At 37.7% G+C, this 27,808-nt stretch overlaps 1 protein-coding gene across 1 annotated transcript in view; it reads right to left on the bottom strand.

The window, feature by feature from the left end:
• Positions 1-3,894: 3,894 nt before the first annotated feature.
• Positions 3,895-27,808, bottom strand: part of LOC132325101 (LIM zinc-binding domain-containing Nebulette) — a 246,884-nt gene continuing 222,970 nt past the window's right edge. Inside the window, exons 6-7 of the mRNA XM_059841999.1 lie at positions 14,123-14,238; positions 3,895-8,621 (exon numbers count right to left, since the gene is read on the bottom strand). Of these exons, the coding sequence (XP_059697982.1) occupies positions 8,445-8,621; positions 14,123-14,238 (293 nt within the window). The 3' untranslated portion in view covers positions 3,895-8,444. The remainder of the gene's footprint in view (positions 8,622-14,122; positions 14,239-27,808) is intronic.

The following is a 27,808-nucleotide window of genomic DNA, read 5'->3' as shown; positions in this document are numbered from 1 at the left end:
CATGCTGAACATCATGCTCCACCAAACAAATGCCTAGCTCCACCATGTGGTTTGCCAAAACTTTCTCATTAACTTTATTTCTATATTGATCAAGGAATTGTTTAAGCTGCACAGCTAACTAATTAACTATGAATAATTGTCATCTAATTCTTGTATTTGTTTTGAACTGCTGGAGTGGAAATGAAAATGACAGTCTCTTGAATAGCAGGGTCACTCATGTAAACACATAAACTCATTTCTCAGTTAAACCACTTGCCAGCAAGACCTGATCTGCCACTTATCCCATTTAACTTGAGCTATCCACACTGTATAATAGCTGCAGTCATCAAGAGCTGCCTAAATAGTCCCTTAGAGCATAATCCATCTAACACATTTTAGATGCATGTTTCCTAATGTCAGTGCAAGCTACAAAATTGGAAGATGTCAATGTCATGTTGAGTCAGAGGAGCTGTAAGTCAGAAAAAATGTTTATTTTATAATGACATATTTATTTATAGAAAGGCTGGGGTTTGGTATAGATAGTCACATCTCACAGAGATCCCATCTGATGAATACAAAACAAGCAGTGCTAGGAACTGAAAGGTTCCAGTGAGGAGGATTGTGCCTATCCAACACAGCTTCCATAGTGAGCAACAAACTGCACTGACATGGTATGAGCCCTTCACTCGAACACTGAGGGAGACAGAATGACTTCTGAATCAAAAGTTCAACCCAAAATCAGGGATAACATTAAAAAAATCACACTAATCCTTTGAAGAAGAGAATGAAGAAGAACTGGTTTAGGTATTGGTAAGACAGCAAAAAATGCAGTCTCCCTCTTTCCTGCAATCAGCAGCTTATTTAAGAAGCAGCCACAGGCACCCACAGACAAGGAAAGCTGGGAAAACACAGTCAAGAGGACTCTTCAGAGAGAGCTGTTCATTGCTGAGCCAACAGAAATGTAACACTGCTTGGGGTTAATGGGCACGGGTTAATGTTCTTTGAGTTCTACTCAAAGGTCTTGACAGGAGAACAGGTAGGTGAGCCACACAGAAGTTCCAAATCTGAATGCAGAAACTGTGGAGGCCAGAGAGTGGTCTGAAGGCCTGCCTGGAGGGGGCCCTAGCCCATCTGGTTCGATGACAGAGATCTCAGAGCTTGACTGAAGGAAGAGGAGGCAGAAAGCAAAGGACAGCACAGCCAGCAGTGTACAGCTGCTGGGGGAGGGAGAATTTAATGGGGGGATAACATCAGCATTTTCCAAGCAATTTAAAGTCTTCTCAGTGCCTTGAGAATCTTCTTAGAAATATCTCCTTTGGGTCCTGGAAACGCTGCTGTATAAACAACACAGGCTGGAAGCATATCAAGAGAAGAAAGTTGGAGGAGGAGGAAAAGCACAGAAAAATTACAGTTTGAATCAAAGAACAATCACAAGACCTGACAGTTGTTTGTGAAAGCATTGAAAATTAATATTCATGCATCAAGCAATATTTTAGGATACAGATGTTAACACCTGCAGATCTCTCTTTGTAGAGACAAGCGGTCAAAGCCACGAGCCAGCATGAGAATAAGCCTTTCTATATGTAGACTTTATCAACAGCGGGCAAGTGAGAAAGAAACCAAAGCTAAAATATATAAAATCAAGGACTTCTTAGGATCTTTTCAGGATGTAGTGCATAAATATGAATCTCCAGTTTCTGCTGCCATTGTTAAGCACAATGCCCAGCAAGTAGCATCTCATGCAGTATCAAATCCATGGAACAAGTGAGCTCTGTGGCCCATCATCTCCTTCTGGTACTAAACACAGTTCAGAGTTGGGAGCTTGCTGCATTCTCATGGGGCTTAGGTCTTCTGACTGCACACAAAGGATTTCCTTACTGCTGGGCACAAAAACATGTAGGTCAAACCCACTGACATTCTGCTTCCTCTGTACTGTGGTCTCATTTTCTCAAAGGATAAATTTGTCTTTATGAATGCCACACGCCAATTGGTGGGCTGCTCTTGGGATTCCAACTAATTGCTGAAAAACTGGAGGATGTATCTGCACACTACCTCAGAGTATTTCTGATACTGCAGCACAGACACACACACACAGAGGCCAAGCATATCCACAGGCCACTGCTCTCAGCTTGCAGGTTAGTTGTTTAGATGGTGCCCTCAGTCAGATGGTTGACTTGTATTAACCTCTGCAGCAAAATTTGAGTAAAAAATCTATAACTTCACTTCAGCCATGTCTTCCACCCATTTCATACTACTTCTTTCCTTATGCCAATATTACTGCTTTCAAGGTTGTGCAATAAACAGAATCACCGAAAGAATGATGATAAAATAAATCATTTGGGAGAAAAAAAAATCTGGCTCATTTGGTGATATCACTTTAATGTGTCCCACAGGTAGCTTCATGGAAAGATGAGAGAGGTAGTCACAGCAAAACAGTATTGGAAACATGGCTGGGGTTGGTGGTGTGGGTAGGAGAAGGGAGAGAAGGTAGTGGTCATGCACTAGGCAGCTATTCCCTTAGTACAGAGAACTCCATGATACACTAGCCTAATCTTGCTAATTAACACACCAGGGAAAATCAAGAGCCCAGTTCTGAGACAGAGGCAACCTTAAAGCATTGATAGCTAGAAACCCTTGAGTTGTCCAATGCACAGTATTGAGGGTTTCCATGAGAATTTAATGTGCCAGTACACAGATACTTTTGATAATTATATTCTATGGGACCACTAAGACAGGAAATAACTTCAGTAAGTCCAGTAAATTATGGAGGGTTTTTCAAATAAAACACATTCCGAGTGCTTAATGTCCATTTTGGCAGCTCTTAAATCTTTATCTTATTGAAAAACTGCTGTTTGCTACAGCATACATAAAGATTGGATATTTCTATACTGGCAGCATTTCAATATATAAAAGCACTACAGAACATGGAATCACAACTCTGTAACCAATTAAACTTCATATGAAATGCTAACATATTTCTTAAGTAGAAATTAGTGTGGTAGCAACTGCATGTCACTTATCTAGGAAAAACTAATCAGCTCCATTTGTGGCTGCCATTTGTCCTCATACATTGTTAACAGCCTTCTTCAAACCAACACTTGACAAGAATATAAAAATTCTAATGCAGTCCACTGTAGCATACACTTAACACTCAAATAAATAAAACATGTCCCTAAGCATAATAATCTTCTTCAACTACAGGCAGAGCAGTTCCAAAATACTTCTGGAATTTATTTTAACTTAAACTTTCTTACAGCGTTTTAAAACTAATTTACCTGTGTAAATGAATAAAGATGACATTTGTATATAAAAAGAAGCCAGCAATGCAATCTTTTTTATTAGTGCTGCACTGAGAGCACACCTAACCAATTCCCATTCAAAGACAAGCAAACCAGTATCAACTAAAACAGTGGACCTCCTTCACTTACTCTATTTGCTTATTTAAACAAACCAATGGTCATGGAATGGAACTTGGTGTTCTGTTGGAGGGTTACAGAAGCATACTGAAAAGGGCAAAGCTTTTAAGGAGGGGGCATGTCTGCAATAAAACAGTGGTTTAGGAAACTCTTTTCTGGGGTCAAGCTTGACAAATAATGCTAAATATTCTACTTGGGACTGAAAATTCAAAGCTTCCTTAGTTAAAGCAATATCCATCTTTGAGAGCTTATACTAATAGGTATGGTAGCTTTACAGAGTGTTGTTTATGAATATAATACATACATAGTGCTGGGTTTAATATTTTATTTGAATGAAGTTTAATGTTATGCAAAATAAACTGTTATGTTACATCCACTGTGACATCAACTAAAATGTGAACTAGGTTGCATAGGTTAGTACTTTGGGCAGCATGATGTTGCTCTAGTCCACCAAAGCTTAAATATTCACAGTGTAGAGGAAGAAACAGGAATTAAAGCATTTCTACTAAAATATATTTTAATAGCTGGTGTTAACTTTCTGCATAACAAAAGCCAAATTAAGATGATACATCGTATGATCCAAGAGTAAGTTTATCTGTCCTTTGAAAAACAATTGTTACCTTCACAACTGTATACCCTCAAATACAGTACAGTTTTGCAAAATAACTAAAACTTTACACACTTTAAAGCAAACATAAGCCAAACTGCACAGCGGTTCATTTTTGCTTTTTATATCACACTGCAAAAACCAACAGCTGAGAGATTTTCCACATCATGCTAATCAATGTCAATACAGTCATTGCTGTCTCCCAATGGTCTAGCAATTTCTAACAGTAATATTAAATACACAATTGAAATGCTACAGTATAGCTTATTTTCCCCCCTAAAATAATAATAATTAAACAAATGTCAACAACAACTGGATTACAACTGAAGTACAATATGCAAATTCTATTTATCAGACACAAGAAGCATATGAAATTCCTTTGAATATACTGTTGTAGTGCAGGCAGTTTAGGAAATAGAGCTTTCAGGTTTTCTTTCCAAAGGAGAGATGGGGTTCCTATGGCATAAAGCTGGAGAAAATCACTAAAGCATTGCAAAATGGTTTAATCTTCTATAGCTCACTAGTACTTTGCACTTGCCAGCACATCAGTTTGGAGGACTTCTTTCAACAGCATCTTCTGTCTGTTTCAGTATCTTATTTAAACATTTACTAACTAAAGCATATTCTATTTTTAAATGGAGTATTAATTAACTTAATAAAAATCTATGATTTTATACCCTGTACCACCTTCTGCCAAAGACCTCTGTATTTGTAATTTTTTTTCATCATACAAGATGAGATGCAGCCACTGTACTATAAAAACTAGAATTATTACCTTTGCCAGGTATTGGAGACCTTCCACATCCCCAAGAAACACTCGGCAGGGACACATTTGTCAAAAACATAATCCATGGGAGGTGATTCTCTGTCAAATCCCAGTCTGCTGAAGTAGTTTATTGTATGTCAAATGTAATCAAGAAAACCCTGTTTCATCAAGACTAAATGCTAATGTTCCATAATGAAAAATTACAACTGCAGTACCTGTACGTAGCTTTGTTTAAAAAATGAAGATAGCCAAGCAAGAAAGAGTAATGAAAAGCAAGGCACCCATTTGTTCTTGTATGTATGCATGAATACGCTCTATGTTGTTTTCTACATTTATACTGGTGTTAGCAAGAATTACAGCATTCTTTATAGAATTTTTTATTTCTATAATGGGAACATGTGGACTTCCAACCTGAACGTTGGAACAGCTTGAGAAATTCAAGTCCTTAAAAGCCCTTTCCTTTCCCCAGAAAAATGTTGGCTACAGGAAGATAGAACAGTGAGGGGATCATGCTGTGCTAAAAATGAATATAAACTTTAAAGGTGACAAGACAGCATGTAGCATCTTTTCACCCCTATATCACACTGCATGTAACAGTCTCCAACATATGCTTTGAAAAACGTGTGCTGGCACATATTTAGTTCATGACTTACTCTCCCTGCCTTACAAATTTTAGTTCTTATAAAAAAAAAAACAAACTTATAATTGCAGTCTGATAATTTTGGGCCTTTGATTGCATTGCTTAGAACAAAGCTGCAAAATCACACTAAAGTTTGTTTTATATCAAAAAGCAGGAACAATTCCATATAAATATGAATTTCTAATGTATGATAAAAAAGTTGATGACAAGAATAAGTAACTTAAACCAAATCTTAATAATTCTGCTGACATACCATTCTCAAGAGAAATACAATTCACATAATGTTTTGTTTTCTTGACCTTTTATTTTTTGCAAATTGCTTTAGCTGCTCTGCCAGGCTAATGAATATTCAAAATTTTATTTCTATTGTTCAGCATAACATAGCTCTCTAATGTCACCAAATGCCCATTTTCTGATTTACTTCTATACATAAAGTATTCAACACTGTAAGCTGTCTCCCCATTTAGGAAGAATGACTGTGTATTTATAGGTGGAGACTCTCTGTTTCATAAGTCACTAAAAATTGCAACTTGATGCCATATAGATATTCTCTATATTTCTTTTCTATTCATATTTGGTTAGCAAACTGACACCTTGTTTTTATTGTTGTCAGCATTGCACAGCTAATAGAGCAGCACAGCAGCAAGTGACAGCCAGCTGTGCCTCAGGCATCATCTGAAAAATTTCCCAGCCAGCAGAAGATGGAAATCCTCTCCTTGCTGTTGATGGCCAGTGATGAAAACCAACACAGAAGCAAACTGCTTGTTTCAGAGCTTCTAGCTCAGCATACCACATCAGCTTTAAAAATACCATTTGACTTGCTGATTTCATATGGGTGTCACCAGTAATGCACAAGGGTCTGCTGCAAGAGCAGCTCCTTATGCAAAACTTGCAAGAATTTTAAATCACAGCAGTCAACTAGACAAATTACATATTTACAGTCATGGAATTATACTTTTAAAACACATATTTTGAAGTTGGATACTCCTGGGCAGCTTTAGCCTTGAAATTAGGCTGCTGACAAGAAAGCACAGGTAATTCCACAGTCATGGACATTTTTAAATTTCTTTTTTAATGCAGTCATTCCATTCTGCTTGGCTGCAGGTATCATTCCTGTGTTAGCAAGACCCAAAATAAAATTGCATAAGCTTACCAATTCTTTGGAAATTGTATGCAAAAACCGTGTGCAAAAATAGAATTTACAGGGATTTGCACTGACAACTTTCAGCTGACATAACAAATCCATACTGCCTTCCTTATTTAATTTTTAAATAGATATTGACGGGTTTCCTGCTATGTGAGATGAGAAGTACAAAATTGTCTAAAAGTTTTATATATAATTCTACTTTAAAAATTTTAGAAATGAAAGAAAGCCAGTGCAGACTCAATATTCTGAGGGCTACTCCAAAGTTAACTTCCTTAGCACATGGCTGAACTCCACAAATTATTTTATCAGAAAAACATTTTCTTCCTTACACATTTCTGCATCCACATAAATAATTTCTCATGTGAATCTTTAACTCTTTTGTCCTTCCTTCCACGATTTCTCCCCGTGAGGGAATGCAGCACCCATCAAAGCAAAAACAAGTTGCTTGTGACCCAAGCCTGCTGACAAAATCCCTCATACAGAGCCACTGTGTCACCAGCTGTTAGATCCTCTCCCAGCTTCACAGACTGAGACCTGGATCTCTCAGTTCTGGCTCTAAGTTAAGAGACACCAAATAGCACAAGTGAAGGTTTGTCAGCAGAATATTCTGTTTTCCACAGATGGCTAAACTGAAACATAATGGCATAAGGCATGTTGGATTTTGCTTGGTTAGCTTTCCCTTCGATGTCAGTTATGAGGAAGATGAAGTCACTAAAAGAAAACATAATTCTTCTCCATCATTAATCATTTGGCAAGCGTACAACCCACTGTTGGATCACCAAGAATTTGGGAGCAAACTGAAGCAACAGGCCATTGATCTGAAATGCACTACAAGAACCAGAGCTCTCCTCCACTGCTCGATGGAGGCACAAGTGTTTCTGCAGCAGGGGAGGGACATCAGCTCATCAGCAAAGCAGCCATTAAGCGAGTTACCTGTGGTGAGAAGGGGATGTGACTGCAGGCTCTGGGGACTGCACAGCGCCGGGGCCGCACGTGGATATTTATTTACAGCACTACAGGTGAAGGTCAAGGAGCTAACGTGAAGTACTGGTTGTACGTTGCCCTAATGAAAGTTTCTATCTAAATGTTAAGTATTATTACAAGGAAACAGAAGAGCTGACAGGTTTTATATTTTAGATAGTCCTTGCATGGAATCTCCTGCGGAAAAGATACTGAAGAGCCATGAATCTAGACCTGGATCTAATTGATGGATTATGATGGAAGCAAATCTAATAGATCACTTGGAAATAAGAAAAAATGGGTAATCCAAGAATAAATGTGGATATGCAGGATTCAGGAAATTTTTTTTGTCAAAATAGACATATTTACTGTAAGGCTGCTGGGCAGTAGGGGGTTTTATTGGATTTTTTTTACTGGCATGTTACTTCTCTTTATTTCAAATGACTGATTTATCTACTCAACATATTAATTTTTATTAGGAAGCTAACTGCTTAAACATTAAACGTTTCCCTAATAATTTGAAGATGTGTTCAAACTCAGTGTGTTAACCTCCTGTGACTTCAGAGTGCCATAAGAAGTGAATCAATTTTATGGTGTCAACGTCTTTGAGGCGTAAGGAAAAGGCATTACCTCTTTACAGTTAATTGACCAAAGTTTTTATAGGACTGGCAGTACCAGGCTTCCGTATATGTTTTTTCACCTTGAGAGAGCACTATTATAAGCAATGCTGTTTTCAAAGCTCTGTGCTTCTTGTGGATTATTTATCTTTTCTTTAAAGGACTCTAAAATCGATTCTGAGTGAGAATGCAAACTGTTATAGCAGTGATAAAGTAATGATCATGAACTCTTAAAAGATTCTTCTGATTTTTTTTCTAAAAGGTTAGATTTTAAGTAAATCATAATAAAGCTCAAAGGACAAGAGACAAAAATTAGTTAACAAACTCAATATAATTTGCTGGAAGCATTCCTGTTTTCCCAGTTCTCTGAACAGTACCATACATCCAGCCATCATCAATTGGTTGCACATTGATGATATAATCACCATCCCTGAAGGAAACTTCATCTTCATCTTGAGCACTGTAGTCATACATAGCTCTGTATGTTCTCTGTTGAAGGAAAGAAAACAAGACTGTAAAGCCTCAAGTCCAAACCTGACATTCCTTGATTCCTTCTCTTTGCACAAAGAAAAGAGAAGGAAAAAAAGAATAGAGGGAGCAAAGCAGAGAGTTACCTGTTGAAAAGGAACAGTATCCCCTTCTACACCCTGTCAAATATACAGTGAATACATGCCCTTGTTCTGAGTAGCAAGATAATTATTTTGTTAATTCACATTGTCCTATGGCTTCAAACAAACAGATTTCAAGCCATCCACTGCATATTCTAACTGTTGTTTCATTAATTCACTAGTAACAGTTCATTACATCCAGCCAGGCTAGCTCTGCTTCTGCTCCCTATTTGCATGATTCACAAATAGCTTCTCCTGTGCCTCCACTACAAGAAGAAACACAGTCTTCATCCAGGCCATTAACTTTTCCATCTCACTGAATGTCCTTCATTTCATTAGGATTTTACCCAAATTACGAATTATGAACGCATAATTATCTAAAGGAAAGACAAGATTTTTAGAATTCTATAAAAATAATTTTATTAATACTTATATCTTCATATTCAGAAAAAATTTAGCTTCATTAGCTAAGAGAAATTTCTCCACAGCCCTGCCCACTATGAGACAAGCTTTCAGCCTTTTCCTCTCTTTTTCTAAATAGAGTATTTGTTTTCACTTATAACCAATAAAATGCCATCATTTACTGGAATTCAAAGTGGATTTTCAAACTCAGGAAGAACAGTGTCCCCTTGTATCTTAACAGAAGAATAAAACTAGCTCATTTTGAAATTCCCAAGAGTACTTTCTTTTCCTTACCCTGGCTCTTAACACAAGTCAAAAGCAGTTCAAGCATCACCGATAATATCCAATTTCCCTTCCGGTAATTTTTGCTGTGTTACCATACGTAGCTGAATTTTTCTGGCACAATAATTTAGAGCGAAAAAAAGGCAAAACAATCAATGTGTGAGTTCATGCCTAGTACTATTGTCTGAGCCTCTTAAAAGACAGGAAACTTCTCTGCTCAAGAAAACAGCTCTGAATTAGTTCTAGTTTATATCATATATATGGGGGCTTGAGTGTTTTTAATAAAACTGTTTTTTAAAAAGGTGGAGATTACTCCACATGGAGTGAGCAAGCCATTTGCCACATGTTGGAGATGTGGAATTATTTAATCCAGACTCTATAGGGCAACTGGTCATTACTGTCCCCATGCTGGAAATATACTTTTAGTCTTGGCTCTATCATTGGCAGTGAAAATTAAACAGGGCAGAGAAATCAGCTCTGGTTTAAACACTGGAGACCACCCTTCCTGACAAGTCTACCCTGAACTGCTTTTGAGCCCTGTGCTATACTATTGTCCTCTGCCATGCCTTGTAGTTTTGCTGACCTACAGGCTGTGACCAAAAGCAGTTTTCAAAAAGAGGTATGTGCTTTCCTGGTGGTTCCTTAATGTCTTCATGGAACTTAATTTAAAAAAGGATCATTTTTTATGCACTATATGACAGTAAATAATTTATATTATTGGCTTCTATCATCACCAAAAATCCTTAAATATTCATAAAGTAGACAACTAGCCATCAGAAGGCTCTCTGCCTTTCTGAATCTTATTTTTTCCAACTATTTCAACTGATCTCACTGCTGAGCCTTGACACTAACTCCAAAAAAGCAGTGAAAAATATGCTATTACAACAAACTCAGCAGCAGTTAGCCCTTTAAACAATTTATTTCAGAAGAGGGTCCATTTAAGAAAAATGGTAGTAAGTCTATATCTGGTATAAGGCAGTTAATGGATTTTGCCTAGAGCCATGCTTGTAGGTCTCCCTTAAATGGGAAAAGATTGGTGAAGAGGTTAAATGTTTTATTAAACTAACAAAAAATTAGAAAAATAGAGAGGTTTTGCTCACTCAGAAGGATGCTCACTCTTCCTTAGAGCACCATGGCAAAGGACATACCGCTGCTGTCTCCTAAAAGGCAGCTTGACTACATCACCATCACCGTGGTGCACAATTGTGAAGACAAGTCCGCAATTCTAAACTTTAAAAGAATTTATTAGGGCCCTAAATGCTGCTGAGAAACCTAAATTTATGGCCTTAACACCTAATTAGGTGCTAAATGGCTGTCAGGAGAAATCTCCATAATAATCCTGTTAGCATTTAATGCCTAATTATCACTGCAGAGTGTAGTCTGGGCTATATAATAGAGAATTACAATGCCTAAAGGACTCAAAGCAGGGGTTTTAAAATGCATTTCAGTGAATTATTCCTCAGTATTCCTCAGTCAGTTGTGAGTTTAGCGGGTACTAAGTTACAAGAGGGTGTAAGTTTGGAGTTCCTTAAAAGAGTCAAAACTCACTTATCTCCCACCTCCTCAAAGGTCTCTATTCCACAGCTTAGACAAACCAGTAAGTCTTGTCTATATGAAGAACTGACATCAAGCTAATATATTCTCAGCTCCCCAGCCTGTTCTGGGCTGTCTGGTGTGCATTTCCACTTCACCCCAATTCATACCTGTTCTATGGATGGCTCCTTGCAAGGAACAGTAACTGCTGCAGCATCCTTCACATACAGCAGCCACCAAGGAAAGCCAACTCAAAGCAGATTGGTTTCGTTTTCCTACCACTCTTGGATATCAAATAGTGGGTGAACACCCCATCATTTTCCAAATAGGAAAATAAGCCTTCAGGGCTTTCTGTTATAAAACACCTTGTACCCTGAGCCACAATTTAATTCACCCCATTATGCAGAACTGCTTACAGAAAACGACAAATTAAGAATCAGAAAATAATGCAATTTATTGGGGGGAAAAAAAACCTATCCAAAGATTATGTTAGGATCATGCTTAATACAAAACAGAGCTCAAAATTAAATAAACCAGATTTTTAAAATTTAGAAATTAGAAAAATTCTGTGTCTTAATATAGGAGACCAGTGAACACGATTATAAAATGAACTTATGCATTTTGGGGACAGATCTGATAACAATACAACAATACAACAGTTGAAAGCAGTAAATGTACTAAAGCAGCTAACTCTGCAATCATCTCCACCCTGATATAACCCATGGGATCTTAATCACTTCTGCCCTAGAGATGTCGTGGCAAAACTCAGGCACCAATGAATGACTTTATCACCTTCACTGCTTTTAGCTAAGCCTTAAAAACTGCTCACACTTTGAGTTGACTATTCTGGGATTCCTTTCCTTCAGTCTCCTTCCCCTGGCACTTTCTTCTCATCTTTCTTCCCTCTGTCATTAGGCAGACAACGCTGCACGGCTGGCAGTACTGTCCAAGTCCAGAACTGCACAGGCAGCTGAAAGCAAAGCACCTTAACATTGTGTAGGCTTGTCAGATCTCCCACAGCATGTCCACACCTCATTTTAAAAGCACTCCACGACAGTCATCAGCCTTCAGTGTGCTACATTTAAACACATCCCCAGCCAGGGGCTTCCCCCAGGCACACTCTGAGACCACTCTCTGCTGTCCCAACAGCTGAGTGAAACATCTGCAATGCACCTGCATAAGCTGCACAGGCTAACAAAAATATTCTGGTCTTAGGACGGGAAGACAAGAGAGCCTGGCAGGTTTCTAAATGCATCTGAGATGCCTCTTTTGGAACAGAATCATCACCTCAGGGTGGTAAGAACACAGTCTGTCTTCCTCACCAGACTGGCAAGTTAGCAGTCAGCACCAGGCCAGCAGTCTTTGATTTCCTCTCTCTGGAAATGCTTGGGATTTATTTTCTAAAGGGAAATCCACTCAGTTTTTAACAACAGCAAAATGAGTTTAAATCATGGTGTTTGCTGTTTTCATTTTTTCCCCATGACAAAATATTATCACTTACAAGGATGTCAAGTGAAAACAGTTTCACAACAGGGAAAATAAATATGTTGAAATAAGTTGATCTTACTTTTAAAATCCTTTAACAACACTCCCTTCCTTTTCCTATTACCTTCACATCCCAATTCTGGAAGAAGAGGCAAATGCTGATTCTCAAGATGACTGAAATGACACTGTTTTGACAGCCTGTCAGGTAAGTCACAGGGACACAGAGCTATTAGGAAATAGTGGTCATCTCTCTGCCCGCCAAGCTGCAAAGGCTCGTAAGTGCATTCTGAGATTTGCAGGCATCTCCATTTTCTGTCTGCTGGATTTAAGGGTTGTTTTCTTTGCTCCCCAATGACTAGCAAGTCTGCTGGCAAAGCCCACACTTCCAGGTCTCCCACTTTTTGGATTTTGTCTCTTTTGGAAAGCAACCAACTCCCAGTTGTAATATCCTTGGAAATTAATGGTTGATTCTACTATCAGCTGTCTCACAGCTGTCTCGCAGGTGTCCAAAGAGTTTCTCAGGTTACTGACTCACTCAGTGATGGAGGTATCTGGATCCCAGACTTTGCAGCAAGTTAGCCCCCTCAACCCCAGACAGCTGAGAATCTGACAAGCCTGAAACTACTCATGCCACACAGAAAATGTCATGGAGTTTCAGTTTGATAAAAAAACACACGTTTCATCTAATCTAGAAAACAGGGTTTTTTTCAGTTCAGCAAGCTCTAAATTTGGTTCATAATTAAATATTTATTCATCTCTAAAAAGGGTGACAGAGGTAGCAAATATACATCTATTCAAAAAAAAGCTTAAAATTCAAAATGACAATATTTTAAGGTAAAAGGTGGCTGGATCTCTAGGCACCTAGAAAATCTCTAGGCAGTGATATGATTTTAAAAATATGATAACCATTAAAACTGAAAAGTTTATATAGGGAGTTAAAAAAAAAGAAGCTTAATTTCCTAAAAATCTCAGCTGAATAACATTCAGCTCTCCCTCCACGACCAGTTACTTTGAAAATGAAATATTCACTCCAGCTTTACATTCCCATCCACCACAGTTGAGAACTTCATGAGACAGCCACAGTTTCACAATAAAGTTTCTTCTCGGTTGCTGACCCAGTGTAACTCAATTTGGATCTTACACAAGTCACTGCACGACTGCTGTGTGCAATTAGAAAGGGCACAGCAGTCTGGAGTCTGAGCTAGCTCTACACAAGCAGAAGTAATACAGGTAGGCACAAAGCCTGCTAGCACAAAATCAGCAAGTCAAAAAAAGTGAAACTGATTTAAACCAAAGGGTGATCTTAAGAGATCACTGTTTTGCATCCAGTGCTAGGAGCACGAATCCATCGCAGAGTATAACATCAAAATTCAGCCTCTGGAGCACTGTCCAAGCATCTACTATTTGTTTTAAGTAGGTAAGTGGGTAAAGAATTCAGTTATTTCTCTGCTCTCTGAATATCATGTCTTTTTTTAAATGTATTCTGATATAGTTCTTACCACTGCCCATAGTCAAGTAAATCTTTCTTATACATGAGGACTACCAGTTACATTTATAATAGACAGTCAATTAGGTCAACTATAGAACTCTGGGGGTTCAATTCTGTCATATTTAAGAGATTTCACAATAGCTGATGATGGTGCTTACCAAACAAAATTCTCCTTTAAATTCAATACTCACCAGACTTGCTGAATGAGGCTGTGAATGCATGGACCTCATGGATGACATACTGGTCTGGTGCATGTATCCATATCCTTGAGTCTGGCTTTGTTGATATGCCCCAGGGAGAACAGGGGCTGCATTAAAAAAATATTCACACATTAATAAATATTTTAAAACAGCCCTTATCTAACATTTTGTAGAAATGGTAGAATATTTTCACCATCATTAGCATTAATTCCTCCATACAAACCAGTTCAGAATTATTTCCATAAAGAATATAAGGCTTTTTAAAGGTTGATTTGCACATAAATGTAGCCAAAGTTACAGCAATGTGTCCAGAAACGCCATCAGGGTTAGTTGGAAGGAAAAGTTTAACGTACAGCTAGAAGTTCAATCATTAAAAGGTTTACAAAAGTTTAAGACACCATTAACTCAATTTTGGTACTGACATAGATGAGGCCCTAAATATATGTTCCATAAGCTGCCATCTTTAGGGAATGAATGATGAAAAAAAGCTAATACAGTTTTGAAACGGTTCACCAGAAATTCACTGTAATTAATTCTTAACTCATTGCAAACTAACTCTTATTTATTGGGCTATGAACAAAGAATGATTGAGATTCAGAGGCAGAAAGAGGCAGAAATTTTAAGTGAGCCCACAGTTGAGTTTTTTAGCTTATTCTGATACCATCAACATTCTTAGTCCCACACAGAAAGATCAATGCTACTTACATATTTCTAAGTCCACTTTATTCAGTATTTTCCTCTTACCACGTAATTGTTCAATTTCTTTATTACATATTTTATTCACATTTTAACAATTCTGTGTGCTAACCACTAATATATTAACTTCTATTGTACCAAGAACTGCTGAAAGCATGAATACAACCAACAGGGATCCCTACTCTACTGCTTACTAGAGAAGCATTCATAAACTTCCCACATCTGCCCAAATATCTTACTGTGGCAACCCACTGAAATAAAATGTGACAAAAATACAGTTGATCAAAAAACTGTGAGAAATAAGCCCAGCATAAGTGACTATTTTCCTAGCAAGGCTAAAAAGTATTTTAAAAGCAAAATTAAAAATACTGAAGTGGTTTTCAAAATAGAAAGATTGAAGTTTAGTCACCACATATTTTGCAGGATTTGGGCACATTTTACAAGACTCGGACTCTCAGAGAATAAAGATTCCTGGCTTGTATGGAGGTTATTAGTCCATCTCCACTGTTATTTGCCAGAATTTTACTAGCTCAATGGGGAATTCATTTAGCTACACTGAAAAACAAATGCATTTATGCTGATACTTTTCAAGTGGTCTATTTAGCTGATAGTCTATCTATCTCCTCTTCCAAAAGCTGTCTCTCTTGGTTAAAAGAGATGGAGCTTATGCCTCACATGATTAAAAAATATTCAATCATGGTGTCATTCAGCAGTCCAGCACTTCCTGGGATAGACCTCTTGAGCCTGTTGAAAAGTAAGAACCACTTCTGAAGCAGCCATCACACATAATTCAAAAGAGAGCAAATTTAACATAAGATTTAATGGGGTTCACATGTGTGAAAGGATCCAGGACCTGTAAAATGAAAAAATACATGGGAAAAGCAGAAAAACCTAATCAAAATATATATTTATGATAAGTGTTCATATTTGCACTAGTATTACTCCATAATTCTCTGCTTCTTGAGATGTCAGGACATGCATGCATGTCAATGTCATGTCATGCATGAAATGAAATGCATGTGAAAAAAGGGATTACTGAGAAAATTTTTCCTCAACTATTTCAGAAAGAAAAGTCAACCTTGTGCTTTCAGCAAGTTGTTTTACCAATCTTGCTTCTCCAGCTAACAAAATCACTGATTTCAACAAAGGTTCTTCTTAAAAATTCCATTTAGTTTTAGTTAGCATATTCAACTGCACTAAGTGTGTAATTACAATTTGGGATGCTACACTTTGCTCTACTGTACTTGTAAAGATAACTAACACTATACATTAACTAGGGTTTCCTGATTTAGAAAACATGCTTCAAACTATTGTAATGAATAGATTGTTTTGTTAAATGAGGGAAATTAAAGTGATATGCAGTCAGATGCAACATTGGAACACGATGAATAATGGATGTTTAAGAAGGGCCAAGTTCATTCTAATGACATATAAGTAGAAAGACATTTTCAAGCAGTTCAATCATCAGAGAATTACTGCTCATTAACATGTTCACAGGATTATCATGCATTAAGTGAATAGCCCTAAGTAGTTCATCAAATAATTTATGTTTCAATGTTGTTACAAGCTATTTCCACATGAGCAGATGTGGCCCTTCGTGAGAAAATAGAGAAAAACATAATTTAATCAAAGGTTCTGCGATCAAGCTGGAATGAATATATTTTGTCTAATTCACCACCAGCATGAATTGCAGGCCAGTTTGTCAAAGCCAATGGAGTCTCATCTCCTCACACCAGCAGAAAATTACTTTTAATGCTTGAACTTTTCAGCTTAGCAGGAGGAGTACCTTCAGCCAACAGTGGCCACTGATCAGCCAGCAGCAAGCCTGCCCTGCAAAAACAAAGGGCTGGTAGCTCTTCCCTGGTCCCTGGCAGGGTCAGGCACTCTGAGAGTCCCTTTCTTCTTCCCAAGAGAAGCAAAGGCTAGTAGGAACCTTTTGTTCTTGATTCCTTCTCCCCAAAAGAGATCTTTCTTGTTTCCTATCAATCATTCCTTGTCAGCATAAGGCAGCAAGCCTACTGATGGTCAGCTTCATTGTAACCTCTAAGACAACTGGCTTATTTTGGGGAGGATAACCCACAGCTCCTGCCTCTGTGACAAGTGACAGCTGCAGGTCTGAAATGTGCTTTCCTCTTTAGCAATCAGTCTCTCACAAGCTGAGAGAATTTTGTCAAACTGACTCAACAAAGCTGTTTGATACATTACCTGCAATGATGGAAAACATAAATCCACAAAAATAAAGCATTTCTTCCAAAGCATGAGAAATTTGGGAAGTGATAAAAATTGTAGTATTATAAAAGATTTTATACAAACAAAAAGAAGGATTATCTTTGCTAATTATCTTCTAGTCATTTATTTAGGTACCATATATGTGAGCATAAATACCAGCACATACTAGTGTTGAAGATGCTTGAATAATTCCATGTGGACTGGGGTTTTATCCATTAAAAGAATACTATATTATACTGCAAAAAACTTCAAAAACAATCATTATTTTCTAACTACTTTTAACAAAAAATACTGAAGAAACTTTCAGAGGATGGTCTATTTGGAAGACTATTTGGGAATCATATAAATAAGCAGAATAGTGAATAGACAATGTCCGAGCTGGTGACATACAGATAATTCAAGGTGAGATTAAATGACAGAAAAATTTTGATTTTTTTCACCATCATCACACATAGTTAACTGCAATCTTTTGGCTCAGTCTGAAGTATGAAGTTCTACAACATCATTGATTGCAGAAGCAGCAAAAGCAATGGTTTTAGCTAACCTAAGGGAACAATAAAATACAGTGGTGGAACACGAAATTCATTTAACTGAAGCCAGATTTATTGGTGATGGAGCTGAGGGCTGGCCATTGCTCCCAGAAGTACAGGTGGATGGTTTTTTTGTTGCATTAAGACTTTACCAGATGCATTCTGATTTATCAAAATTTAGTTTTTTTTTCTTGTCCCACTTACCAAGCAAGCCAGATATTCATTTTAAATTATCTACTTAAATAAATTTATCATATATCTCTTACTATATCTTTACAAGCTTTCCCAGAGAAAAGAGCAAGAAAAATGAATGAACATTATATAAGACAAACAGAGAGGAAGCCTCCAAGAAAAAGAAGCAGCTGAAAAAATGATAACAAGTATTAACTTGCTGCCACAGACAACAGGGTCTGCAGAGTGTGTACTGATCAGGATATGCTTTGAAAGAACTGGGAAAGAAAAAGGTCCAGCTGTAGAAACAGGAAAGGAATCCTTAAGAGAGTATTGTAATAACTATGAGCTTAAAAAGAAATGTTATGCTGAAAAGAAAAATCAGTTAAAAGTTAGTTTCTGAGATACATTTTATCAATACCACACTTAAGCTCTCTTCCATTCTTTTGTACAGCAGAACCTTGATGATCCATGGTAAAATAATATATACTCAGTGGTAACTACTGCACTTTTGGGATTTACTGCAACACATGCCAGTTACTAAACCCCATGTAAAATAACTGCACCATTTACTCTCACACACATCATACACTTTTAAGGATTTAATGGAATTCTTCCTATTCTGATTACTATCAGAATTCACACTTTCACTTCTAAGACTTCAGACAACTCACAAAGAATATTGCAATATTCTGTAATCATAACATGAGAGAACACAAAGTAAAAATAAAGATTTGAATTACTGTGTGCTTAATTCTAGTGTCTGCAATACATTAGGTAAAAAGCTGTAGGCTTTTTGAGCACCATAAAAGAGCCAGAATACAGCATCATCACATGTCTCTGTGTTACTGCCATTACAATGAGCTCACCCAAAACAGATCCAACTGCTGGGAATCAAAATTATGGGAATCATGGTCATCCATATACATGGAAGTCCTTCCCTTTTTTTTTTTTATTTTTTGCCTTGCTACTGCTGTATTTTCCACAGGTTGCTACATTTGGTGCAGGCTTCACAGACTTTCTTTAGAAAGCCTTCCCCATAGTTTTCAGTTCCTTCCTTCTTTTGCTCTTCCCTTAGAAATCCTCAGCTATGTCCCAGGCAACAGAAGACATATCAGAGTGATGCAATCACACGTGGGGAGATGCAGGCCTACAGGACATTTCTGGGGACTCAGGTCAGCCCCATGTGCTGCCCATGTGCACAGGTCACTGTGCCTGAACTGCACAGCCCCTTCGACGCTTCCCAGTGTAATACCTGGCTAAGAAAATACATCCTTAGGAAATACAGGAAACAGAACTGTCACTGCTGTCTTAAAGCTGATGGATTATGACAACTGGCACCTTTTAAAGCCTTCTCCAGAAAGTGTTAAAGAGGTTTCTTTGATTGCAAATTCTGGCTAGATAACTTTTTTTTCTATTAATTTCCCGAGATGTTAGCTGCTGCACACCATCACTGGAATATTTAAAGTGAATGTTTTTCTCAAAGAAGCTTCTAGAAGTAATATTGTCTGTCCCCATTTAAAATCAGGGCCAAATTTTCAGATAGGTTGAATTTCTTCAGGCCTTGTCCTGTCAATTTTTATTCTGGGATGCAGATTTTAATACACTTTTTTGAGCAACAAACCCTCTAATTTCTCCTCTTTATTTCCCATGCTTTTGAGATGAGCTCAGCCCAGCACTGCATTAATCATATAAGCAACCTGAGAAACAGTTTTAAGGAGAGATTTGAAGGAAGTCAACACATTAATTCTGCAGAAGTTCCCATCCTGCCCAAGCATAAACAGCAGCATAAACTGAACATAATTGTTGCTAGCCAAGAATTTAGTAAGAGATTTCAAGAAGGCCCATAATCACAGGCCAATCAGAAACAAGAATATTGACACTTTGGCAACAAGTAAGGAAGGTTAGATGTGATGAGAGCACAATGTTAAAGAGGCATAAAGGGCAGGAAAGTAACTTGACTGTTATGACAGCTGAGCTTTTATCAGATTTTTAAAATGATGTGCTGAAATTAAGAGTTTTGGATGAATTTGGCAGGAGTCATGAGGGGACTCACAACCCTCAAGGAGGTTACAGGCAGTCCACCCCTGGTGCCCACTGCATAGCTGAGGCTGGTTCCCCATGAGCTGACTGAGACAGCCTCACACTGCTACTGCCCCTTCCTTCCTCTCAGCTAGGTTGTTCTTCTGCTGGCTTGGTGAGCTCAGCGAGGAATCAGATCAGATATAGTGCAAGGACAGAGGCAGTACCCAAGGCCATGCACAGCAGAAAGCAATGAACAGCTAGATCAGCTCAGTTGTTGCAAGGTATGTCCCCCTAAGCACCTCTCGTTTGTGCAAGCTGCCTCTGAATTAAAACCACAAAGGAGCTGAGCCTCTCACAGATGCTTCCCTCCAGATGTCCCAGCACCCAGCTCCAAACAAAGCACCCCATGTAAGGCAGGTGATCCCATGTGCTCTCACGTGGCAGACACTGCTCAGCTACCTGTAAACTACTTGTCTCCTAGGTCTCCATAATACTTGTAAAAAGTCATAGTGGAAGTTTAGAGAATATTAAGACTAATGCAGCCAGCAAGAGATGTCTACTTGACAGTAAAAACAGGTGTCAGAGAGCTTAAAATACTTCAATGAGTGTGCAAGAATTGCCCAGGGAGGTTGATATGAGATGCAGAGCTCTGCAGCAGCTCCATGGTACTGAGCAAGGAGATGGTCTCTAAAGAATACAGTAAAAAAACAGAGAAGTAGAGAAAACAAACAGAAGAGTACAGGAATGTCAGAGAGGTACAACATTAGGAAAACCTCAGTAGTCGTTTTACAGTGCAGAACTGGTTGCCAAGAATGCTCCTCTCCCCAAACAGGAGGGAAATTTGAAAAAAAATCCCAAAGGTTCATGTAAAAAGAAATGTTAAAAATTTGGTAAATAAACTTTTGTTTTTGCCAATCATATCAAAATATTTATAATTTTCAATCATTTTTACAGTTTATGTAGCTCTTCAAAATTAAACATATTTCAATACAAAGCTGGATTTTTTTTGTTTTAAAAATGCTTCAACCTTAGGAATCTCAAACTGAAAAATGTGGGTTTTTTGGCATTGAGACTTTAGTGACATGTAACCCATTCCTATAGAAAAGTTTGCCTTTTAAACTACTATCTTCTGATGAACATTGAAAAATTCCCAGTTTATCTATTACAGAGTTTTTTTCTAATCAGAAAGAGTAGCACAGCACAGTCAAATTTACTGGGAATAGTTCAGACTGTGTAAGCAATATAAAAAAAGCACTAACCTGAAGACTGAAGATGATGAGACCTGATACAGAAAAATGCTGTTTTTAGAACAGTAGAAAACACCATGGTAAGGCATCTTGGCATTTTCTCTTGTAAAAGTAACTTTCTCTTCATTTCTTTTGGTTTTTTCCCCTTTTCCTTGCCCTTTACTGGTCAGTTAGCCTGCTTTCATGGATGTCTGAGCTACCAGGCTGGCTGCTCTCAGTGGTTCTGTCAGAAGCAGCAGTTTGTCTGCATGCTATCCATTACAGGAGTCAGTAATAGTTAGTAAATTGGAATATCAAACCCAGATATAATTAGGCTGTTGAAATAACAACCTGAAAGTATGGCCTAATTCAGAGAGGGCGTTAATAAATATCTGCCATGTTCACTGACCTCATTAGAGCTGAAGCTCTGAACTACTTGGATTCAGTGACAAATTCAGAATGTTGCAGCTTAGGAAGTTTCCATAACCTAAATTCTAAAGATATAAGAAATGAACTGTGCAATCTTCAAATACTTTAAAAAAAGACAGAGAGGAGGCCAACAAAATTACTGATCTTGTGTCTAAAATATCATGAAATATTCATCATGCAAAAAATCAAAACGTCTCTACTCTCATGACTACTTACTGACATACTACAGTTTATAAAATAATGTATTTTAAACTAAACTCCATTAGTGTCATGATTAGACAAAGATTGTTTAAAGAATCATTATTTCAGAACACCATTTTATCAGCTAGCAATAATTAAGACTAACTATATTGTATGCACCATGTCAGCTGAAGCAGATTATTATGGGAAATGCAGAATCATGCAATTATACCTCTGGAGAACAAATTCAAACAAATAAGAAATTAAAATTTGATTTGGAATGAAATTGCAACAGAAGATGTCACATAGCTGTTGAGCATATGTCAGAGAAAACAAAGACATTTTGAAAGGAACAACAAAAAATGTCTAGTGTGCTCATGTGACACTGGCATCCTATGCTTTGAGTTTTCCTTTTAGGCAGGGACTACCTCACATTTCAGTCCAAAGTTCTTGATTTGCATGAACAAGTATTATCACTAATAGTAGTTAGGTTGGTCTTTGTTTTATAAGTCCATCCAATAGCAGATGAGGAGGGAATTTGAGAAATACTAGCTAGGAGAGTGGAATAACAGACAGAAACTGTCTCTCCAGTACATCATGTTCTATGTGTCTGATGATTCAGACATTCTCAATTCTTCACATTTTGTGGAATGGTGGATCCATCAATTCCATTATATTCTTTTTCACAGCAAATTATTTTCCAAGTTCCATTCTGACCTCTCTGAGGGGTCTAAATCCCTGTATTTCAAAAGGCAGTCTCTCATGGACTATTTTTTCCTTAAAAAAAAAGGAGTATGGCTTTCATTCCTCTTCACAGTAACTGGAAAATAGCAATATATTTTTTTAAAGCCCAGGCTAGCACAGTCTCCAGAAGCCTTGTTTGCAAGCAATTATCAAATATCAGAGTCTAGAGAAAAATGAAAGGAACCCATAAGGATGTCTTATTTTCTACAGTCAACCTTAAAAAAAAAAAAAAAAAAAGACTGTCAACACAACATCCATTCTCATCATAAAAAGACAATAATACAGGGAATATTTTTGGCAGAAAGAGACTGTGGATACTGCTTAGAGCATCATTTTTATTGAGGTACAGGAATTAGAGGATACTGAGTAATAGCTCAAAAGCTTTTGTAATCATTAACACATTACTTTCATAGTAAAGCATCACAGAGTTGTAAAATATTGACTACACATAATTTAGTGCTCTGGCAATGGGGGAGAAGAAATAGCCAAATCTCAAACAAGCCACAGAGTCCCTGCCTGTGTCTGACTCTGGATCAGTGAGGTGGTAAGTGGCAGCCTCACAGCTTGCAAAAAGCAAAAGCCAGTCCTGTTCTGGCAGAGCAGACAATTTTGATGTTCTGAAAACATCAGCTTCCCCAGACTGCTTTTGGAATGGTCATTTAGGACTGCAAGACCATAAAAACTCAAAAGAATTTATTTGATACATGTAATTCCATAGTAGCCCCTTCAAACAAAAACTTTTTCAAATGAGAGTAAAGGTCTTTATTATAAAATAGAGTGTTAAATGATCTCCCAGAAAATTCAGTAAAATATTTCTAAGCATTATCAGCCTCTAAAAATATAGTAAAAGGCTGTTTGTAGTGTTTATTCATATTCATGTTTTTGTCAGTTTTGCTAAAAACACAGCACAAAATGAAAGTGAACACAATATAAAATTACAATTTACAATTATTTATATTAATTATTATCTTCATCCAATCTCTTTGAACAGTTGTTTTGGGGATTTTAAAAGTTGTATGAATTCTATATCAGACTATTTAGAACTTTGTGGGCAGCAACAATCATCTAATTCCCTTTAAATTTATTTTACCTAAAATACAAACCATTTCTCCCCCTTCCAGATTCCACTGATAAATTTTTACTACAGCACAGTAGTAAAAGAGAAAAAATCCTTAATTTCTCTACAGTTAAAATTTCTTAAACTATTTGGCTTCAAACCCTAAAACTAAAGTCCTATGTGTTCCTAGTTTTGAATCTAAAAATGTCATTTTAGGGTTATTACTATGAACACAGAATATTCTAAACCAGTTAAATGTACTGACAAAAAAATTGGTTTGATATTCAACTGCAAAATCTTTTCTAGATGTTTAATTCACTCATTTTCCTCAAAAAAGCAAATTAAATACATTGAATACTCTATTGCAAGCTGAGGAAAAAAGAATTACTAACCAGGTATAGATTATATCGATTATATTTTGTCATAGGAATTTTTCTAGCAGTTCAAACATAAAAGATCATTTTATTCAGACACCACTACGAATATCAGTTTGGCACTTTCTTCAGTGGTAGCTGGACAGTCCAAAGAGTTCAGCCTGTGTGTCTACTAACAGCTGTTATGCCACAATCCTGGTACACAGCCCCCATTTGCCCACTGCTTCTGTGCTGGAACACAACCAAATCACAGGGCATCCTGCTTGGAAAATGAACAGCAGCCAGGACCCAGTGTCACAAACAAACCTTAGTGCCACCTGACTTTTTTACCTGACATTCAACCTAGGCTGCAGCTGAGACAACAATCTGCCTTTTCTCTCTTCACACACCAAACCACATTATTTTATTTATGGAGGCACAAAATGTCTTAAAGCCAGCCCAAGGCATCCTCAGTCCTAGTGGGCCATGGTGCACCACAGGAAGCTGCAATTCCCACTTAAATTGTGAATAGGCATAGCTTTGCTCTAGGCTTCATCACAAAAGGAAAGATTTAGCAAAATGAAGGTTAATATGTCATGTTACCCACATGCCTTCAGCTATAATTCAAATTCTCTGACATTTAATGACCATCTACTGTTGCCCTTGTGCATTAGAGAGAGAAGCCTGCAAGTTCTTCTCACAGAAGCTGTGCCTTGATTTCTGTGCATTGATTTATTTGCATAGAGGGTATAACCAATCTGAACAATGGTGGAAGGATAGCATTAACCAGGATATGTATGCCACTGCACACAGTTTTACTAATTGTATTTATTGTCTACTGGATATAACATTCTCTGAAGTGTATCAAAAGCTGCTCTAGGGAACCACACTGAGCCACTGAAACTATTCCTTGCGTCAAGGGAGCCATTAACACTTCCAACTGCTGAGTCACTTGGAAACTTCTTTTCCACTTTCTGCTCACCAACTGTTTAATGGAAAAGGGAACATCAAACTCAGACAGCTGGCAGAACAAACAGAAGGATCCCCTGAACTGCTGCTACGCTACAGAAATTAAAAATGGGATCTCTTCTGGATTCTCCTCCACCTGGACGTTGGAGATTGTCTTTTGATGCTGCCAGATGCCAAGAGTGTGGGAGAGAAGCATGGGAATTAAAGATAAGCATAAGGGATCTAAGCAAAAATATTTTGGAAGAATGAAGTTAAAGCTCTCCCTGGAACATTACCTCATCCTCAGTGAACACATACTGAATGAAAATGTGCTTTCTTATGAATCAACAATTTCCATCTTAATGTCTTACAACCACCATAAAATACTCAGTTTGATTTCCAGCACCTAAACTAGACCTTAATCAAAATTTAACTAAACAATCACTTGAATTACTATATGAATTTTCAAGCTTTATGTTAAAAAATCAGGTTTTGCAGATACCTAATACCTCTTTGTGCTGGAAAAGAATGAAATATAATTTTCTAGACTAATTTCTCTCATGTTCTGCATTAACAAAGCACTCAGCAGAGGACACTAAAAGTCCAACAGTCCAGACTAGGATAGAAAACTGATAATGCACAAGATAGTACATAAATGTAGTACCAATGCCTTTCTGGATCCCTCTGCTTACATGGCTTAAAAGGCTTAAAAGGATTATTCAGAGACAAAATTATATATTAAGCAGAAATCCCCTTATCATGTAAACACACAGAAATTAGCACATTTGTAGGGAACATACTCAACCTGTTTCTAACTGAAATCTAAATTCTTACAACTAACTTTGTCTTTACTTTTCCTTCTTACCTCAGGTCTAGAGGTGAGAAGGTTTTTACCACCAGTAAGCCTCCCACTGTTTTCAAGAACTCCTCTTACTGAAATGACATTATTTTAAATCAGGAAAAAATGCCCTCTGAAGATTGGGAGTCACTGCAAAACAGGAGGCAGAAGCTGAAACAGCAAAACACACCTCCTTCAAATGAAAGATGTAATTTTCAGAAGGGAGAGAGCTCTGTCTTGCTGCCTGAAGAACTATGTCCTTTTGGGTACAACGTGGTTACAGCAAACCTTTACAAGGGAAACTGTATCATTTCTGTAAAAATGTATTTGAGAATGGAAGACCAGGGTTCACTGGTTCTGGAGAGCAAGCTCTTTAACAAAGAAAACTCTTCATGCTAAATAATTTGTGGCACCAGAGAGATTACAAACATATACCTGCACTTGTGTCTGTAAAACAGAGGAGAACTGTCTAGTTAAGTTCAAAAATATCACAGATGTTTGTGGGTAAGTTATTTATTATTTGACTGCAAGCATTTGTAGTACATTACACACTTAAGAACAGAAAACCACCTGATTACCAAGATGGAAAAACAGTTTTACCAAAATGCTGTTGAATGGAAGAAGACTATTGTTTTCCCCCATGTTGGCTTTCAGGTTGGCAAACCTGCTGGGGCTGGCAGGTTAAAGAAGGAAAACCAAAGTACCACCTGGTCTGAAATACAAAAAGTCAGGAACAGATGTAAGAGTCTGGTGGCTAAGAGAAGTGTCAATGTGACCCTCACTAAGAAGTACCAAGTAGACAGTAAGCATCATTTTGATGTGTTCAACCTTCTGTGGCAGGGTAGCCTGCTGACACACTTGAAAGGGGACAAGAAACCCACAAATGCCTACAGTTCTTCCTCTGAACTGTACAATTCCTCTCCCTCTGAATGCCACGTTTGATTACTGGACTCTGAGGAACACTATGGAAACAGAGTTCAGCTACCTAGCAAAAAAGAACAATTCTCCCCTGACTGACAAAGAAAATGTAACTGCTGTGTCATTCTGCTTGACCTCCCCAGAATGGCAGAGCTTAGCAACTGGATATGAATATGAAGAAGAGGGAAGGATTCCTGCCCTGTACTCCTGACACCTGAACCTGGACACACAAGACAGATCTCTCTATTCCAACATAAAGAGCAGTCAGATATTACTCCTTCTTTTTTTCTTCAATTTGTCTTCTACTAATGGTGATTTTTCCCAACCTCAAAACCAGAGGGTTTTTTTATAAAAATTTGTGGGAAGGACAGATCAAGGAAGGGAACAAAATCTGGTTTTCTTTTCTCTTCTTTGTTCAGCTCTTAGCACAGGAGGAGAGTTATGACCACTATCCCAATGCAAGAAGACTCCTTGGCTTCATACAGGGAAACATCTGCAATTCCAATGTGTGAAATAAAGAGGGATTTTTCCTACTTTATCTGAGTAGTTTGTAGTCTTCTGAGCAGACTAACCAGGAGCAGAAGCAGCAGCAAAGTTCCTTGTTCTAGGATTTTCTGTGGTATATACATGTGGGCATCAAAGCCTCAGGCAAACCCTAGGAACAATTTTACATACAGAGCTACAGATATTGGTGTGTGATAGGGGAAGAGAAGGAGACATCCTTGAAATTAATGTTTAACATGTCAGTGCTGGACTGAGGAATAAAAGACCTCTCCTTGAGCTGGTACACAGAACAAGGCTGCTGCCAGTGACACCCAACACCACCTAAGGTCTGTGTTTGCTCTTTGCAGAGTTGTGCCCACACTGCAGCTCAAACAGCAGTTCTTCCAGTGGCCTGCAACAAGCTCCTGCCCCAGTGAGGAAAGAAGGAAGATGACCCTTGGAGTCTGAAGGAAGGGAAAGGAGCAGACTCAGCTGTTCTGGAATCTTTCTTCTTCAGAAGGTTCATATCACACAATGAGGACATGCCACTGGGGAGAGATTAAAGGACTTATTGTTTCTCATTGATTAAATTTCCACTCCAAGCTAGATAAAGACTTCAAAATTTTAGGACAGAGACTGCAGCATTGTGTTTTCTTCAGTCTTCAGAGACTTTGGAGTCATCCTGACAGCAATGCCCATTTTCTGTATTTATTCCTCAGAGGTTGTTTGCACCAATTGTTTCTGGGTTGCTTTTTTTGTTATGTAATATCAATTCACTATCTAAGAAAAATGTTCAGTTTTCTTTTAGCAATCCACCAGTTACTTTTAAGGCTGATAACAAAATAAGTGG

The sequence above is a fragment of the Haemorhous mexicanus genome, chromosome 1, assembly GCF_027477595.1.
Source record: "Haemorhous mexicanus isolate bHaeMex1 chromosome 1, bHaeMex1.pri, whole genome shotgun sequence".
In the NCBI taxonomy this organism is placed as follows: Eukaryota; Metazoa; Chordata; class Aves; order Passeriformes; family Fringillidae; genus Haemorhous; species Haemorhous mexicanus.
Note: the sequence above shows the minus strand (reverse complement) of the source record. Positions and strands in the feature narration are given on the sequence as shown.